General features: G+C 36.2%; 2 protein-coding genes across 3 annotated transcripts; one reads left to right on the forward strand and one right to left on the reverse strand.

Annotated features, from left to right (window-relative positions):
* The first annotated feature begins 3,555 nt into the window (after positions 1 to 3,555).
* Positions 3,556 to 10,047, forward strand: LOC116210965 (HVA22-like protein k). Of its 2 annotated transcripts, none has more exons than XM_031545134.1 (8): positions 3,556 to 3,737; positions 4,625 to 4,683; positions 4,936 to 5,048; positions 5,377 to 5,428; positions 7,097 to 7,160; positions 8,683 to 8,778; positions 8,972 to 9,044; positions 9,551 to 10,047. In XM_031545134.1, exons 1-8 carry the CDS (start codon positions 3,705 to 3,707, stop codon positions 9,658 to 9,660), a joined length of 600 nt encoding a protein of 199 aa, XP_031400994.1. In that variant the 5' UTR covers positions 3,556 to 3,704; the 3' UTR covers positions 9,661 to 10,047. The 2 variants fall into 2 exon arrangements, with proteins under 2 accessions (XP_031400994.1, XP_031400995.1); XM_031545135.1 differs by having other exon boundaries at positions 3,558 to 3,737; positions 4,936 to 5,033.
* A 1,223-nt stretch (positions 10,048 to 11,270) lies between these two features.
* On the reverse strand, positions 11,271 to 13,342 carry LOC116210964 (homeobox-leucine zipper protein ATHB-40-like). The gene is made up of 3 exons (XM_031545133.1): positions 13,150 to 13,342; positions 12,638 to 12,948; positions 11,271 to 11,740 (listed from the first exon to the last, which is right to left on the reverse strand). The coding sequence occupies exons 1-3, from the start codon at positions 13,250 to 13,252 to the stop codon at positions 11,468 to 11,470; spliced, it is 687 nt and encodes a 228-aa protein (XP_031400993.1). The 5' UTR covers positions 13,253 to 13,342; the 3' UTR covers positions 11,271 to 11,467.
* Positions 13,343 to 19,060: the final 5,718 nt, after the last annotated feature.

Raw genomic sequence — 19,060 nt, forward strand, 5'->3', positions numbered from 1 at the left:
GGAGAGAGGACCGTAAATAACAAAAAAAAGAGAGGAGAGATGAGGGAGAGGAGGGAGAAGAGGAGAGAGAGAGAGAGAGGACGGAGGAGAAAAAGGTGGAAAGAATGGATAGTTATTTAGTCACAATTACCATTATATCCTAAATTGAATGGTGGTGAATTAATAAATTTATAATGCTATGGCAAAAAATAGAAAGTGAAAGTAAGACAGGTGGAGAAATCTCTCACTTTTTATAATAGTATAGATAGATATAGGTAGTATAGATATCTAATATATACATATATATATATAAATTTGACAACAAAATAATAAATAGGGTTAGAAAACAATATAGCTTGTTTCAAGTGGTTCGACGCTTGTTTAGCTTAAACAAGATCTCAAGTTCGAGTTCTTGTGAATGCAGAAAATCCATGTTGTGAGAGTTTTATCTCTTAATGAGTCAACCCGGCTTGACTAGATTAGTCATAACCTAATTGGACTTTCGATTATTAGGGTTCACACTAAAAAATAAATAGGGTTAGAAAGGTAAATATTTATATAACATAGGGTTAGAAAAAAATTCTATATTTGATAACACATAAAATGCAATACTTTAATAGAATATTGAAATAAAATAAATATATGAAAAATTATTTTAATATAATATGCAATTCTTTTTTAAAATAAATAATAATATATAGGTTAAAAAAGACTCAATATTAGGATTTAAGTAAATAAAATATATTCGATTATTTTTAAGACTTTAATTATATCTATATACATTATCAACATATATAAGTTTTACTCCAATACAGTTAATAGGGTAAATATTAAAATGATTCAACCTTAGGATTTGAAAAAATAAAATATAGTCAACTATTTTGATAATTTTCATCATATTTATATGTCTGTCAACATATATATATGTTTCACTCATATGTGGTTAATAGGGATAAATTTTTATTAATCATAAATTTAATTTCATATATATATAATATGTATATATATTAACACATCATGATTTATAATTATTACATCAAGCTTCCTTTTTCAATTTTTTGATTTACTAAATGTGGGATATTAACTTTGTTAATTGACATCTATCTCTAATATAAACTTGACTACGAGATAATATTATAGCCCGTTTGTTTTCAGAGTTACAATCACAAAAACTTTAACTTTAACTTTAACTCAACCCACTACACAATAAAAATGCACATTTCCCAAGTCAACTTTAACTTTAACTCAACACACTATACAATATTTGTCATTTTCCACAATCAAAATCAAAGTTACTTTGACTCTGAAACCAAATGCCTCATAAATGAGGTAGAGTCGTGATTAGAAAAACTCATTCTACAAAAGCTAAATTTAAAACAAAATATACAAAAAAGAGAATATATTTTTAAATCTATATGTATTTATTCAAATCACTTATTGTTATTTTAATAGTAAATAAATATTTATAGTTGTATCAATTAAATAGATTAATATGTTATATAAAAATTAAATAAGCATATCTATATATAATATAATTTTGACTACGAGATAATAAATAGGGGTAGCATCGTAATTAGGAAAACTCATTCTATAAAGATTAAATTTAAAACAAAATATATATGAAAAATAAGAGAATATATTCTAAACCTATATACATATTATTCAGATCACTTATTGTTATTTTAATAGTAAATAAATGTTTATAGTTTTATTAATTCAATAGATGAATATGTTATATAAAAATATAATAATAATATATATTATTGTAATTAATAGTAGCAAATATGAAAATGCAAACTCAAATCACTTATTGTTATTTCAATAGTAAATAAATATTCATTGTTTTACTAATTCATAGATTATTATGTTTTACAAAAATTAAATAATAGTACATACAATTGTAATTAATAAGATCGGATATGAAAATGAAGAAAATGCTAATTCAAATCACTTATTATTATTTCAATAGTTAATAAATATTCATACTTTAGGAGATTAAGAATATATAATTATATAAATAAAAATTAATAAATATTACATATTATTGCAATTAGTATCATTATTTATGAAAATAAAGAAAATATTCAAAGTAGTATTAAAAAAAACTTCAAAGCACTATTGTCATTTCAATAATAAATAAATATTCATATAAATTTAATCTTCGTTCGTTAAATTTTTAATAATATAGCTGAACTTATAAAAGTTCAATTAAGTAATGTCTAACAAAAGTAATTGAGTTATTTTAGATAAAATCATTCAAATTTACAAAACTCAATGTATGAAATTTGAATAAAAATAACACAATAAATAGTGAAGTTTTTTGTATACATACATGCATATATATATATATATATGTTTGACTACCTCTTACTAAAAAGTGCTAGAATGATAAATCAAATAAATTAAAATATAATCTAACAGAGTATATGTATGCCTTACGATCAATATATATTTTTATGGAAAGATATATATTTTGCATATGAGGGAGAAAAAAATTACGGTCAATAAATTAAAGTGTTACTTTAATCACTATAATATCAGAAATATTAATTTCCATTTTTCAGCACTTATAAAACGGTTATGAATTATAAATTCTACTTATTGCTTGCATTAAATGGTCTCATAATATTATTTTATCAACAATGTCAATTCAATATCAATTTTAGAATCGATACCATTAATTATTCATAAAAGAAATCATAAATTTAGTGTGAATTAAGAGAAATGGTATTGTTATGACTATTAAATTTTGAATTATTTTATCTAGCAACAAAATTTTGGATTATTTTTCACCCATTTTTTTAAATTATTTTAGTTGCATGATATCTATCTATATATATCTATCTATCTATCTATCTATCTATCTATCTATATTATATAAGTTGATTTTGGAGCTTATATGCACATGGTAAGGATATTTTGCCAACATCAATAGAAGCTCTTAATTTGGACATTCCTATCTATGGGGTACGATATTTACAAGGTAGAGTAACTAATTTCTTCTAATTAATTTATAATTCTAATTTAACTTTTTTTTTCAAGTACAGTAATCGGCATAATTCCTCTAGAGCATACAAAAAATAGAGCACATTATCAAATACATCATGAATCAACTTCAAGCAACCAAGTGAATCATGTTTTTCTCCCAAAGTTAGATGATTTTTTATATTCTCTTCTATTTTTATAAATTATGTTTTATACAAAGTATCATCTATTTGATTATGTATAACTTTTTTCTCTAAATCCTTTTATGATTAATAGTTTACCTCACTTATCCACTAAAAATATGAAAGAGATTAATGAATATTTTAATTCATAATTATTATTGAGTTTAATTTCTTATTTTATATGCATAAAATCATTTCTTTATTATAAATTTTTGTTTATATACCCGTGCATGAACGGGGCTGAAAACCTAGTGTGTGTGTGTATATATATATATATATACTGTATATGGATAATAATAAAAAAATTAATAAAAAAAATGATGAGGGTATAGAGTTAATACATATACATATACATAGATAATCCAATAATTATAATTAGAAGAAATAAAAATCAAGTTGAAGTATATACTCAATCGTTCCGTCCCATGAAACTTCCCACTCTGTCTGCTCCTCTTGTCTTCCTCCTAAACAAAGACGCAATCTGCTGTGAAGCGGCTGAACCCATAACCGACCGACTGACACACATTCCATCCACTCACAGAGCCCAAATCCTCGCAAATGGCTCTTCTCGGATCCAACGTCGCTGGCGAGGTCAGTCATCCCCTCTCTCTCTCTCTCGGTCGCTCGTCCCCCCACCCCAACCCCATTTAATAGTTTCAGTTGTCATGGCCCCCTGACTAGGGTTTCAGTGATTTTGCAATTTGATTCGGTCTCTCTGTGCTTGCTGATTTGGTACTCATCCTATCCCTATGCGCGAGCGGTTCGCGCTGCTTTCACCAATCGAATCATCTGACAGACTGATTCATCTGTCGGATTCAAGGTCTTGAATGAGAAGTCACTGATGCTAGTCGCTAGTTTGCTTATTACAGTGGCCATTTTGCAGTCTTCTGATGGGCGATTTTATCCCAAGTACAATTCACCCAGCAAGAATAATCTGCACATATTGAAACGAAAACACTTCAGTTTGATTATTTAGTTAGATTAAGACGAATGGAGGGCTTTGAGGAGATTGAGACTGCAGCACTACTGATCACTGCGAGATGGATCCGCACTGCTTTTGGTATTGTCAGGATCATAGATGGGACATTTGGTCCATGGCTTTCTAGGATGTCATCGACTCCCCTGGCTTGTTCTCGAATCACTCTTTTTTGTATATTTTGGCATTTCTTGCAGCCTCTTGGTGCATTTATTGAAAAATGGCCTTCATTTGTCATTTCAGAGTCGAGGAGAGGGGAGTAAATAAATAAGTAAATAAAAGAAAAGACGATGCACTCTTTTTGTTCTTATTGACCAGCTATCTCAAGATGTATTGCTGCTTCATAGCTTTTCTTTCTCATTTCTCTGACTGTTACATAGTATTACTTATCCAGCTAAATATTTTTTTGACACTTTTGTTTCTGGTATTAATTAATTTCTAGTGGGATGTTGGAAAGTTGATTGTTTGCTCTTTGGATTGGACTTTTATGTTATTTTGGCAGGTTGGTTTGCGTTTACTGCTCAGCCCACTCAGTTCTAACATTGTAGTTCGAACAGCATGGTAAGCTTCAACTTTTCCTTGAAGATAGAGTTGCTAGGTTATGTATGTTGATTTATACTCTCAACTTCGCCCCTCGCAGTCTATACTACAGTTAGACATGGCCTTCTTGAGTTAATGTGATTGAAGAGGTTTTTTCGCTATGGTAGCTAACTGCTTATAAAGATGTTAATAAGCCAGGGCTTTGATTTTATCGATGGCCTCATCTTACTCTTTCTTTTCCTTGAGTGATGTGCAATTTGTTGTTATGTTCAGCTGCTCTGTGGGCATTGCTTTTCCTGTGTACTCGACATTCAAGGCAATCGAGAGAAGGGATGAAAATGAGCGACAAAAATGGCTTCTGTACTGGGCAGGTTCTAGGATATTATGTATCTGTTCTCTATTATCTACTTTCTTATTGTAAACTGTTAGGATTTTAACAGCCTAGCGGGCTCTAAAGTTTTGAGAGCTGGTGGTGAAGTGAAACTGCAAGGGAGGGAATTAACCTTTGCTTGTAACTGAATCTAATTGTGAGCCTATTAAAATCTATGAAAGAGTTCATAAGGTGGATGTTTGTGATATTAGTAGCCCAATTATGATAGACAAACTACCTTATGAGTAGCTACTCCTAAGCTTTTTCTAGATTTGCTTCAGTATGCTTTGAGGCTTTTCCAATGCTACTAACGTGTCAAAGTTGTTCTGGTTTAACTATTGCAGCATATGGATCCTTTAGCCTTGTGGAAGTATTCACGGACAAGCTGATTTCTTGGTATAATTCGGAAAATCTTATTTCACTTTTAGACACTGATGTGCTTCTTTAAATATATTTTTATTTTTATTTTGGGGTCTACCCTTTGCTTGGGATAAGCAAATATCAATATTCAAGAATGATTTATGTGGCGCAAATTGTTATCCCTTCATGAATACTTTAATTTGCAACTATTGGTTGGATATAGAAGTGTTGTTTCTATTTTCAGATTGTTTTATTAATTAAAAATATTAGTAAATGGAATCGACAATGGAAAAAGATGACATCAATGAGATAGGGGAATGGTTAGTGAGAGAGAGGGAGGGGGAGAGAGAGTAGTGGGAGGAATAGTGGGTTGATAGATATGAAATTTTAGATTAAGTTAACCTGAAATCCCTTCCAATGTAATGGCTCTTAAACAACTATATTAGTTACAGTGGGCATTTCTGGAAACTAATGTTATGCGAATCTTGTAGCTCTCCAATTAGTAGTAGTATAAATATAAATTTGTAGATGCATAACTTAACGGGGAAGATATTAAATCCTCCAAGTTACTGTTCTCAGACTGAAGTTTATTAGATGATCTTAAATAGTGACTGTTCATAGACAATTTGTAAATTAAGGTGCCTGGCACTGTGCCTTCGATTTTGATGTCTCCTATCTTCTCTGAGTCAAATAAATAATTGCAAGGATTGTGAGCATGTCAAGCATTGTGGAGTATGCGCATGAAATATTCAGTCTCTGATAATTTAAGATTGGAGTAAATATACATCACTTCAATTAAATCCTTTAAGAAGTGGGTCTAGGAAAGCAGTAAATCTAAGGAAAGGAAGCGTACGTGTTGAAAGACTTTGGTCGAACAAGATCTTATTTCTGAAATAGTTGCATCATTCGGTGTACATATGTAACACATGCTAAAACATAATAGCATGCTGAGGAATTATCCAGTTAAGATGGTAGAAAGAGGATATTAGATGCACCATTGGCAAATAGGAAGTCGTGAGCCAAATCAAAGAATATTAGATTGAGATGGTAGAAAGAGGACAACAGCATTTGCATGTTATACATACATGGCTGCTGGTTAAAGTTCATTTGGTATATCAAAGTACATGATTTGGATGAGTTACTTGGGATTCACCAGATCAATGGAGAATAGGATTGTCTGAAAAGGAATTGCAAATTAATTAATGTGTCTTAAGATATTCAGTGCGTATTCTGGAAATGTAATCAATCTGTGAGGTGATACCATAGGACTTTTAAGTACAATCATTGATAAGAAGTGGGTCCAAAATGTGTAGTTTTTACTTATCCCAAAAAGCCAAAAATGGGTAGTTTGCTTTTATAGTCAAGAAGCTCCTCGTGGGAAGTTGATGAGCAGCTTATCTTAGGTATGAGCAGCTGTCTCCTTTATCATGAGCAGCTTCATTTTTAGGGTACTTGTGGGATAAAAGAATTTGGAAACAAACTGAATGGTTAATGTGGTATATCATGAAGTAGTAATAGATTCTAGGTATATAAGCTTAGTGTTTTACAGAGAGGCTTGTATATACTCAAAGGTTGTCTGCCAGTTAATTATTTATAGCCACTGTTTACATGTACTCAGTGTCCAATGGTCCAGAAATACATATTTGCTTGTGCTTAAGAATGTGAACATATTCAGCTTTTCAGAACTTGTTTTTGCTTGAACAGGTTTCCATTTTATTATCATGTCAAGTTCGCATTTCTGGTTTGGCTTCAACTTCCCACTATTGATGTAAGTTTTATAGAATCTTATTTATGAGCTCAGTATAATGTGTAATGGCTTCTTATCTGGTTGTACTGCTTCCTGTTGTACATATTTCTGTTCATTTGTAATTGTATGTATAGAAGTCAGAATTTTTTCCCCTCAATCTAGGTAAGGCCACAATATTCTTGCTCGTTTCTGTGTCATCAAAGTCAAAGGGAGAATACAATGACCAGAATGTTGCTTAAAAGTCTATACTTTCCAAGTCCCATGATTTTCGGATTTTCCTTGGATTGTGGCATGTGTTTTGAAAGTGAAATTTCTGATGGAGACCCTGGCATGTCTAGTAGTACACATTGACATGTATGATTATCACCCCCATGAAATAGTACTGCTTCTAACTAATAAAACAAGACACTCATCCTGTAAAGATTTAAATTCCACTGCTTTCACTAGATAGATGTTCTTATTAAGTTGATTTTTTTTTCATCTCTTGATTCTGTTCTAAAGTGTGGTCCTAGAAACAATTTGGGGCATTTTTCTTTATTGGGTATGCAAGGAGTGGCTTTGATAATTGGATTAATAATGATGGCGATTCCGACCAAGAGAATTAGATCATGGCTATGGTATTAATTTGTGAGTTCTGAGCAGCAAAAATAAAGAGTTAACACTGATGGATGAAATTATACTATATCTGAAAACCATTTCAGAAAGATCTGTTTGATCTAATGTGAGAAATTACATTATCATTACAGTCATTTAGATTGTCTTATGCAGTTAGAAGGTAAATTAGAATATTGAGAAAAGCTTCTTTGGTGTAAAGATTATGAAACTTTTGCAGTATCATGTAGTTAGATGGCTTATGTTTTATGTGTTTCATCTGAATATGGTAATCCAGTTGGAACTTGCATAAAAATTTGGATTTTTTTGGTTCTACTAGGATAACTTGTTCGTGAATAAGGGAAAAAGTGAGTTTGCACAGGGGGCGCACTTGTATGAAGGACCAAGTGGTTTCATAGGCCATCCTCATGCAAATTTATTCTCCATGTAAAAGTTGAACTTTCTGGTGCACCAGACAAGAAAAGATTGTCCTAGATGGTCCTTGTACACAAAAATGTCAGTGTCTTAATTCACCATTCATCAGAAAAGCCTCTGCAGGCCATCTAAAGGATACTCAGTTCCATTATCTATCTATCCACCCCTCTTAGTAGCTTTTTCATGCTCCACCTTTCTTTCCTTCAATAATTAGTGCTCCACCTTAGTTTGAACAAGAGAAATGGAAAATATCACTTGGGTTGCGTACTGCAATAACTAATCTTTTTCCCCAGTAACTAGGCAGGAATACGAGAGTTAGATGATGCCAATATTCCTCAATGGTGCCCCCCCCCCCCCCCCCCCCCTCTCCTCAAACTTCTTTCCATGGTTTATTATCAATTTTTCCTAGTTAGATTTGACATCCCTATCAGCATTTACCTGTATATGCATGAAGATTTAAACAGCAGTTTTTGAAGCATCAGATACTGAGGTATGCTGTTGATTTTGTTTTGATTAGGGAGCAAAACAACTGTACTTGAACCACCTTCGCCCATTTCTCTTGAGGCATCAAGCTAGAATAGACCGAGTTGTGGACTTCACGTACAGTGAAATGGTATGTCTTTTCACCAGCACAGCGATTCAGGCATTCTTTCTAGGCTCAACCAAATGAAAAATGATGATGCTTTTTATACTTGTCTACATATTGGTGTATAAGTTAAACTTTCCTATCTATTCAACACTTGAGGTCAATTATTTGGTTTGTGTTCGAAATATATTTCCTATTCATGGAGTTATCTGATATGCAGATCAAGCTCGTCATTGCCCACCAAGCAGAAATCCAGTATGCAAGGACCCTGATTATGAAACTCCTGGGTTCAGGTTTGCAAGGACCCGACCTTCCTTTTTGTATAGCTGCAATAGATCTGGAGGGGGTTGTGATTGCGGTAGGCCCCATCTACAAATTCTTAGAGGTTGCCGTTGTGGTCAGAGCCCTGCAATGACTTCTTTATGGTGATTAGTGGCTGGCATATGGATACTCCCAACCCATGTACAGGGTAATACAAAGGGGTTTAACTTTTGAAAGGTTTCAAACAATTAGGGGCTTTTAAAATATTTTAGAAATATTTGGCAATGGAGAATGGAGCTATTTTCCACAACCTAAAAGCTCCTAGGCTTCTTCACAAAGTCCATGTGTTGTGGCGCACCAGTTGAAGGGGCATGGATAGTGCAGACTGACACATGTCCCTACACCTAAGTTTGCTCCTTTAGCAATGTATCAAATCGGGCTTGAATGCCCACTCTCTCGTTAGGCTTGTGTTTTATACTTTGCTTTCTAATCTTTTTCTTTATTTGTTTTTTGGGTTCTAATTCTTTGAGGTTTCCAGATGTTCAGGCAACAACGCATCCCAGGACACAGGACGAGCCCCAGGAAAACCATACAATGGGGGAACAAAGAAATTTAACCTGGGACACAGAGTCTGACCATGGTGATTAAGACTTAACAGGTGATAATTACGCCTGCTTTCTGTTAGATGGTATTATGTTCATCGTGTAGACACAGGCATCGACCTCCTGTATAGTCCAGTTCCCTTTTAGGTAGAGTTTATCGACATGTGACGAGTTTGCAAGTACTTTTGGAAAGTTCGTGAGATTGTGTTTAGCTCATGCTATTTGTTGATATTCTGTACAGTGGAGTATTATACTAGATGTTTGTGGTAATTCAACAGTCTCGCCTTGTAGGCCTGTGTTTACGATTAAGAAGCTCGATACTTGATGGGGTTATGTAGTTTCTGATGTTTCTCACCAAAGGTTGTAATCCTATCGCGCTAAAGTTTCAGTCACATAGCTTTTTCAGTCTGGATAATGACTGAATTCCTTTCCAGTTTTCTTTTAGTATAGCTTTTATGCAAATTGCTTTCTGGCATAGGGATTTTACGGCAGGTTTTGGTGATCCTGATGGGTGGAAGATTATTTGAAAACTTTGCCTGTCAATATCCTCAGATAACAGAAAACAGAAAACCTTTGTTTACAGCAATTATAGCAACTATGATTTTGTCAAAATTTGAGCGTTCGGTTCTGTTGCGTGCACAACATGATCTTACAATTGTGAGAGCACAACCCAGTTTTACATGGACTGGGAACAAGCCTCTTCTATTTGACTGGGAACACGAGAAAGTCGGAACAAGTCAAGCCGGGAAACTCCGGAAAATGTTTTCCGGGAAAACACTTGGAAACAAAACTTACCCAGGGTAACCTTAGCTTCCCAAGCCATCATTTTCATGGGAAGTTGCCCCTGTGAAATTTTATGGCCGAAAAGTCAATAAAGATAATGGGGGCCAATGGTACGAGTTGATAGGGATTCAACTCCACCCACCTAAAACCCATAATCTCTACTACTCTAGGTCTAGGAAGATAGAATCGTTGACTACTTCAAAAGACCTGTCAATTGCCGCATCAACTCAGTTCGAGGGACGTAGAATTCGACTTAAATAAAATGAAAATAGAGATGAAAATTAAATCGTTTAATGCAGTGACACCGATCAGTCGAAGAGGGATTAGTGGAAGACGAACCGGATGATATCGAGGATCTCATGAGATGCTTTCGTTTTTTCATCATTATGATATATATTTTTGAAGCAATATGTACATTATTAGGAAATCTGTAGGAGGAACTCTGGTCTTACTTTCACTTTCCGAAAGACTTCATAATAAATTGAGTATGATTAATAGCAGTTACATAGTTAAGATGATTCATACTTGTAATAACATTGAAATAGTTATCTATTTTTGTTTTATTTTTTTTCTCTTCCCCCCCTCTCTCTCCTGTCACCTACTCTCTCCAATTTTCATCCGCTCAATTTTAGTTTCTTTTTCTTTTTTCTTTCAATTGTAAACTATTAAGAAGAAAATTGCAAACGAGGGTTTACCCAATTTTATATTCTGTTCACCTAAATCTGAATTATGTTATGTAGCGCGGTTTTGAAATCTAGGGTGTGTATATATGCGGAACACAGTGTGGTCTCTTTGACGCTCAAAATCAATTAGGCCACTATCATTTTACAATCATGTTCGCACCTAATCAACATCAGAAGAGAATCCAACATGGGGAAAAAGTCGAGTCAAGAGAAAGCTTCATAGCTGAAAACACGGAGTGAAAGTGGAGAAAAAGGACGGATAGAAGAAGTACAATAATATTTACATCAGACTGTCACTATCTACACATTCTAACTCATATTATAGTTAATTAATCATAACAATCGAAAACTAATTATGACTAATTAATTAACATTATATTAATTAATTCACATGTAGAGGTTGAGCCACTCCATGCATTGGACGCTGTAGCTGTTCTCGGGCATGTAAAACATCACGTCGTCCTCGTACCCGAAATCCCCAAGAAAGTCGGGCTGTCCCCTGTCCATTGAGATCGAGCTTGTGCTGGGGCTGTTGCTTGAGTTAAACCCTTGGTGGTCGCAGCATCTCTGGTGATCCGATGACGAGGAGGAGGAGGATATCGACGACAGCTTCTGTATTTCCTTGCCCGCCTCGGATAGCTGCTCCTTCAGCTTCAATACCTGCATCCCATGGATGATAATACATCGTCAGAGAGTTGGAAACTTCAGATCTCACTATTCATGCGTAATGGAGGGCAAGATATGATATAAGAATGGAGTTTCCAGAAAAACATGCACGTGAAAGCAGGTCGTGACCGCTTGTAATACTTGTAAGATGTTCCGATTCGGTAAGGTCTAACTTTACGAACGAACGATATGGATAAGATCGTATCGTATCGTAGGCTAGCACGCATTGCATGGAAAGCCCGGCCCCATGTGCGGGGGCACTCCCCAAGTGGGCCAATTTGGAGATGCCCGAAAGCAAAACCACCTTAAACTATTGACAACGTTGTACGGAAATTTTTGGGTTTCAGAGCCACCCCTTTGCTGTCTAGGTCTAATGTGGTGGCAGTTTGTTATTCTTCGACACTATCAATTCTTTTTATTTTCTCCATGGGGAAAAAACAAAAAACTTCTACTTGATTATCCTATGGTTAAGGGGCAGTTATAAGACCATATATTGTTGTGATTAACCCAAAAAAATACCAAATTTACGTTGCATGTTTATACTTCTTAAGTTGGCCGTGAAGTGAAATAATGTTGTTGGGCATATGTGCTTTATTTCTTCAAGCCTAGAGATCTTGCATATATATATATATATATATATTTTACAAAATCTAGAATAGTTTTTTAAAAAATGTGAGAGTACAAGAAAACATACTATGAATATATTCCCAAGTGGGTGGTTTTGTGAATTTACCTTCTGTCCCTCCCAAAATTAAATTAAAAATAAAGAGCTACAATTCACCAAAAAATATATATATACACACGCGCGCACACACACACATATATGTATTTCAATTTATCATCGTATTCATGCAAAATATTTACAAAGAAAAGAAAAGTTGAGGGATGGACCTCGGTTTCTAGGCGACATTTCTCGACGATCGCGGCCTCATGCAGGGACTTGAGCTTCGAGTACTCCTCCTCAAGCTTCTTGCTCTTCCACCGGGCACGTCGGTTCTGGAACCAGACGGCGACTTGCCTCGGGTCGAGCCCCAGCTCCGAGGCCAAGCGGTCCTTCCTATCGGACTCGAGCTTGTGCTCGTTCCCGAAGCTCTCCTCCAGTAGAGTCACCTGCTCCGTACTAAGCTTCCTCTTCTTCGCTCCCATGAGCCCGCTTGCATCTCCTCCTTTGTTCTTCCTCCTCCTCCTCCTCGGCTTCGATTCTACATACCAAAAATCAAATAACCAAGTCAAATCCATGACAAACGTCTTCGAAGCACTCATGCATGACTTACATCACGATAAAAAGGAAAATGGTGTTCAAATATCACGTATTCGTTTCATAAGCGAAACAAAACTATATCAAGTTGTCATATTAAAGATGCCCCATGGCAGAAATCCATACACGTCCGTTGTACACAAACCTCGTGAAGCTGGCGGTATCGGCGTATAAACTCCGGGATATAACTGCGAGAAGAGTGCCATTTGATCTTCTATCTGATTATTGTTCGTCATGGTGATCGTCATGATCTTCTTCTCTCTCTCTCTCTCTCTCTCTCTGCTTGAATATCTATCCACTTTGAAACTGAGTGTTTTGATTGGAACTCAAGCATCTCTCTATGGGAAAAAGACTTCTTATAGAGGATGAGTTAACAAAATGGCCCTTTGATCTGAAGTAATAACGAAAATGCCACTGGTGATGGATATGTGATGACGATGATGCAGCCAGACAAAAACTAAGGTTACTTGCACACATCAAATGATCAAAATTAACCCTTACCCCTTAAATAATTATTGTCTGATCAAACCCTACACAATTTTGGAATGGCATCTCTAAAGCACACATGTCATCGGCTTCTTTTCTATCCTTTATCGGGCCAAAAATGAATGGACAATATTCATGAACTAATGTGACCCAAAACAAGATTGAGACATGTTTTGCTTAATTGGGTTTATTTTTATTTTGCTTCTACACCTATGTTTCTAGTTGAGGATTTTTGTGTCGACATACTATATGATGATGATCGATGATGATATGCATTAATTAATTAATCAATTTATAGTGGATGACTATCAATAAATCGGTTCATGTTCATAGTGCAAAATTTTTGGTTGTCGGATGACATCTATATACAACCTTATGATATATTTGTATACGTTTTCATGACTGCACCTGCGAATGGTCCCAAGATTGGAATATCATAGGGCTATTTGCAGTAGCTCGATGTATGATATGAAAAGTAACACTGTTTTAGTTTCATTTGATCATCATTACGAAACATAATGTAGCTAATAAATAATGTGTTTGAACCACAAAAAAAAATCATAAATTTTCTTAGTCATCTTATTCTCTCTCTATCAGTGTGAAACACGCACACACGGGTCCAATCCAATGTAGGGAAGTTTTACTAGCTAGGGCTTAGGTTTCCCGAATGGACAATTAAGAGAGAGAGAGCTTGTGTGTGTGAGAGAGATAAGGCTAAATGTGTGAATAGGAACCTCAATCAGGTAGAGAGAGAGTATTGTAATGTGGGATATAGGTTGGGATCCCAATTCTGACCACCTCCAATTCAATAAATAAAAAAGGGTACGGTTAGCCTTTGGATTTGAACCTCTGGCCACCTTTTGTTGTCCAATTGGGTGGTAAAGTTAAGACTTGATTTACTTGACTCTGTAAATACAATTAGTAACGTAATTTTACTAAAAAGCCATCCACTAAAGATATTCTTGCATAATGGCCGGGTTATCCAAAACTGTCACTAACAGTAGAAGGGGATTAGTCCATTATTAATTTGTCAAATGGAAAGCATAATCTTCATTCACTAATTGGACAAATACATATAGCATAAGATACAGAGCGAAAGGAGAAAGGATTTCTATTGCCTAAAATACATGCAACTAATAAGGCTAGCTGTAATGACATGGTACAAGAAAATCCTCTGCCCGCTAATTTCGGTACCATATCCGTAATATCCATTAAAAGAATGTCGTGCAGTAGATTACCCTTCGTTTGAAATTAATGATATTTCGGGTTCAATCTCCCTTAGGATTTGTCGTGCTTGTTTATTTAATTTTCAGTTCGCTATGCATCCGCAACTTGGAATCAAAGTAATTCATAATCCATTTCTGGTTGACAGAATTTTTGACATTCTATATTGTTCATTCTTCTATCTCCTACAAGAAACTGAATATCCCCTGCGTCCCATAAGTCAAGAAGAATAAAATGAATTTCACAATATTAGGCGTATCATATTCCTTATAAGTTCAAAATTAACCCTAATAGATTATTTTTTTATAGCACCTATAGAAAGTAAAAACAAAGCATCTCGAATAGTTCTACTCGTGCGGATTATTGTTCATTGTGATTGATCGGGAACCATAATTATCTCGGTGCACTAGTTATCCAGAACTTAATTGGCCATAGCAGTATGTTCTTCGATAAACCTAGCTAGCCAGCGGAAGAAATCGTTGTTATCTAGCCAATGGCCTCTTTTGTCCCTGCACTCTCTACATATATTAAAACGGGAAAACAAAAGGGAGATCTGATATTGCGTGGCTCGAGATGAGTAAGAAGGACCAAGGAAGAAACCTCAATCCCTTTATTGGCCAAAATAGTATACGAGGGGAAAGGGGTAAATTTAATATTTAGAACCCCCATAAGAACCCTAGTCCTTTACGTAACCTTCCAGAGAATTAATAGAGATGAAGAGAAAGAGGATTGGTCCAATCTTGATTCGGAATCAGGATATGGAATTCAATTCTCACCGATGGCCTGTCGTATATTTCTTTTATTTACTCATTCTCTTATCTCTTTCTATACTCATGAACCTCTCTCGCAATTGAAATGGAAATGGAGTAAAAAAGAGAGTTTTATGTACATCGTCATGAATGGATATCGTTTTTGGGTGTCAAAGAGCCAGTAGAGGGAACAAATAGATCAGAGCCGTGATTCTCTACGTTAGTCGCTTGCCAAGCGGAATCTCTTTCCATCTTTTAATGTGTGAGGTGAGGACCATTGCTATATTTGAACAACTGAACTACACAAAACGTGCACAAGCAAAACATTTGAGGCACCGATTAGTCAACAATTGTAGAAGAAGAAGCATACTTTTATTAGACTTTCGATCACATTGTAGGATGACCGCACGGTCATCAAATGACTAAGCAATGTAGACATGAAATTGGTATATATGAACCTGTACGCAGAACATGCATTTTCCTATCACTTAACTAAGCTATGACTTACGCGGGATGCATAAACGGGCCTAGTGGTCGATGTATACATATAGACTTAAAAGAGGGCAGCCTAGGAGAACAATGTTAGAGATATTATTCCTATATTTTAGCAATTTAAATGTTTGAAAAAAGATCTTACTGATCAATTGGGTTATTTGATACTAAAGAGATTTAGAATGTTCGGGAGAAATCCAACCTACTGTTCATAGGTTGTGTACTGATATTTATACAGTAATTGTGTACAAGATTCTGAATACAAGTATGGAAAGTGTATCAAATTTATTATACACAATTAATGACTTGTTATCTACGACTATCCTTCCTTATACTCCCCCGCAAGCGCAACGGGGACGGAGCAACGTTGAGCTTGGACCTAAGTGCCGAGAAGCGAGAACTAGTAAGTCCCTTGGTAAGACCGTCAGCAAGTTGATCATCTGTGCTGATGAAGCGGATGAGCAGCTGCCTGTGAGTTACACGCTCGCGTACAAAATGATAATCAATTTCAATATGTTTTGTCCGAGCATGAAATACAGGATTTGCTGTGAGGTAGATAGCCGAGATATTGTCACACCATAGAATTGGTGGACTAGATAAACGAACTCCCAATTCCAAAAGTAAGGATTGAATCCAGATAACTTCGGCAGTAGCATTAACCAGACTCTTATACTCTGACTCGGTGCTGGAGCGGGCTACAGTTCGCTGCTTCTTGGAGCTCCAAGAAATCGGATTGGAACCAAGAAAAATAGCGAAACCACTGACAGAGCGACGATCATCGGGATTGCCAGCCCAATCTGCATCAGAGAAGCCATGCAGGGAAGATATGGGGCCTGGTTTAAAAAGAAGTCCATAAGTAATAGTACCCTTGAGATACCGAAGAATGCGCTTTACCGCCGCCCAGTGAACCGTAGTAGGTGTATGCATGAATTGACATACTTGGTTGACAGCAAATGCAATGTCTGGTCTCGTGAGAGTCAAATATTGAAGACTCCCAACAACACTCCGATATAGAGAAGGATCCTCAAAAGTGTTACCATCATGGAGAGAAAGACGAGCACCCGAGGCAACAGGCGAACTAATGGGCTTGCAATCCAGCATGGAACTCCGCAAAAGAATATCATGAATATATTTTGCCTGAGTGAGATGTAGCCCTGGCTCGTCAAACGTAGCCTCCATACCAAGAAAATAGTTGAGCGGTCCTAAGTCCTTCATCGCAAACTCCTGATGAAGAGCAGTCATTAGTGAATCAAAAGGAGCTCCCGGAGTTCCCGTGAGAATAATGTCGTCAACATACACAAGAACGAGAATAGTGTAAGTCCTGCTTCGTAAGATGAATAGGGACGAGTCTGCAATGGAGCCAATAAATCCCAAGCTTAGAAGAAAATTACTCAGACGTTGGAACCAAGCGCGGGGGGCTTGCTTGAGACCATAGAGAGAGCGTCTCAGGCGACAGACATGGTCCGAACGGAGAGGATCGACAAATCCAGGAGGCTGACTCATATAAACCTCCTCACTAAGATGACCATGGAGAAAAGCATTCTTCACATCCAGCTGTCTGATAGGCCACCGAAAAGAGACAGCTATAGAAAGAACAGCTCTAATGGTAACTGGCTTGATGACAGGGCTAAAGGTCTCTTCATAATCGATACCTTCCTGCTGATTAAAACCCTTGGCAACAAGACGAGCTTTATACCTATCAATGGTGCCATCAGCCTTCTGTTTGATCTTGTAAACCCATTTGCAGCCAATGATATTTCTCGAAGGAGAAGCAGGAACTAGGTCCCATGTATGATTATTAATAAGAGCTTGGAACTCCTCTTCCATAGCAGCTCTCCAATGTGGATCCTTTTGTGCTTTAGAGAAGGTACGGGGTTCCTGTAGATCAGCAGAAACAGAGAAGGCAGCTGGATGCCGAGATATGACAAAACGAGGAGCAGGAAGAGTCCCATCACGAGACCTAGTTACCATAGAATGAGTCCTCTGAGGAGCAGGATTATTAGCCTGAGCAACCCGTGCAGAGTTCGTAGAATCATCAGACTGATTGATGACTCGAGAAGCCGGAGATGTAACACCACCATTATGTCCAGGAGAATCTGCAAGTTCAGGAGAGCCAGTATTTCTAGGAGGATCACCTTTATTATTAGTGGACATTGGTACGGGAAACACTGGAAGAGGGATGTCAAATAAAGATGTGTCTGTAGAAGAGGTATTATTAGGGGATAATAATGGCGTACCTGGAGCATGTACGGGTGAAAGAGGAGTCTGTCTGCAACCCGCCGGGACAGATGACCCAGAACGATATGGGAAGGACTGCTCATCAAAAATCACTTGGGAGGATATAAACATACGACCAGATACTGGATCTAGACATTGATATTCCTGATAATGAGTGGGATAACCAAGGAAAACACAAGGGACAGACCGAGGCTCTAATTTATGACGAGTATAGGGACGTAGGTAGGGAAAGCAAAGACACCCGAAAACCTTTAAGGTAGAGTAATTTGGAGGTCGTGCATAGACAAGCTCAAATGGAGACTTAAACTTAAGTGATTTAACAGGAAGACGATTAATGAGGTAAACTGCAGTTTCAAAGGCATAATTCCATAATTTTGGAGGTAAAGAGGCATGGAAGAGCAAGGTAAGTCCCATTTCAACAATGTGTTGATGCTTACGTTCTGCAGAGCCATTTTGCTGAGGGACGTGGGGGCACGAGATACGATGGAATATGCCATTGTTCTGAAGTTCGGCTTGAAAGGCGTGAGAGAGAAATTCCTTAGCTCCATCAGACTGTAGGAATTTGATTTTGCGACCAAATAGATTTTCGACCTGTAAACGAAAAGCATGAAAGATAGACAGGACTTCGGAGCGGGATTTCATCATATAGAGCCATGAGAATTTGCTGTAGTCATCAAGAAAGTGAATATAATATTGATATCCAGTATGAGAAGTAATAGGTGCAGGCCCCCAGATATCAGTATGAATGAGTTCAAGAAAGACATTGCTTTTATTATGAGTAAGTGGAAAAGAGCGGTTCACAATTTTCCCTTGTTGACAAGCGAAACATATATGACCACTCTCATCATTATTCAATGAAACAGACGC

This window comes from Punica granatum, chromosome 6 (assembly GCF_007655135.1).
Source record: "Punica granatum isolate Tunisia-2019 chromosome 6, ASM765513v2, whole genome shotgun sequence".
Lineage (NCBI taxonomy): Eukaryota > Viridiplantae > Streptophyta > Magnoliopsida > Myrtales > Lythraceae > Punica > Punica granatum.

What these genes read in the sequence shown, in the direction of transcription:
- LOC116210965 (XM_031545134.1), top strand. Translation starts at nt 3,705, where the DNA reads ATGGCTCTTCTCGGATCCAACGTCGCTGGCGAG. An exon ending in TTCAACTTCCCACTATTGAT is followed by an intron (nt 7,161 to 8,682) that starts GTAAGTTTTATA and finishes TGTTTTGATTAG; the next exon opens with GGAGCAAAACAACTGTACTT. An exon ending in TATGAAACTCCTGGGTTCAG is followed by an intron (nt 9,045 to 9,550) that starts GTTTGCAAGGAC and finishes TGAGGTTTCCAG; the next exon opens with ATGTTCAGGCAACAACGCAT.
- LOC116210964 (XM_031545133.1), bottom strand. Translation starts at nt 13,252, where the DNA reads ATGACGATCACCATGACGAACAATAATCAGATAGAAGATCAAATGGCA. An exon ending in GATACCGCCAGCTTCACGAG is followed by an intron (nt 12,949 to 13,149) that starts GTTTGTGTACAA and finishes TTTGGTATGTAG; the next exon opens with AATCGAAGCCGAGGAGGAGG. An exon ending in AATGTCGCCTAGAAACCGAG is followed by an intron (nt 11,741 to 12,637) that starts GTCCATCCCTCA and finishes CATGGGATGCAG; the next exon opens with GTATTGAAGCTGAAGGAGCA.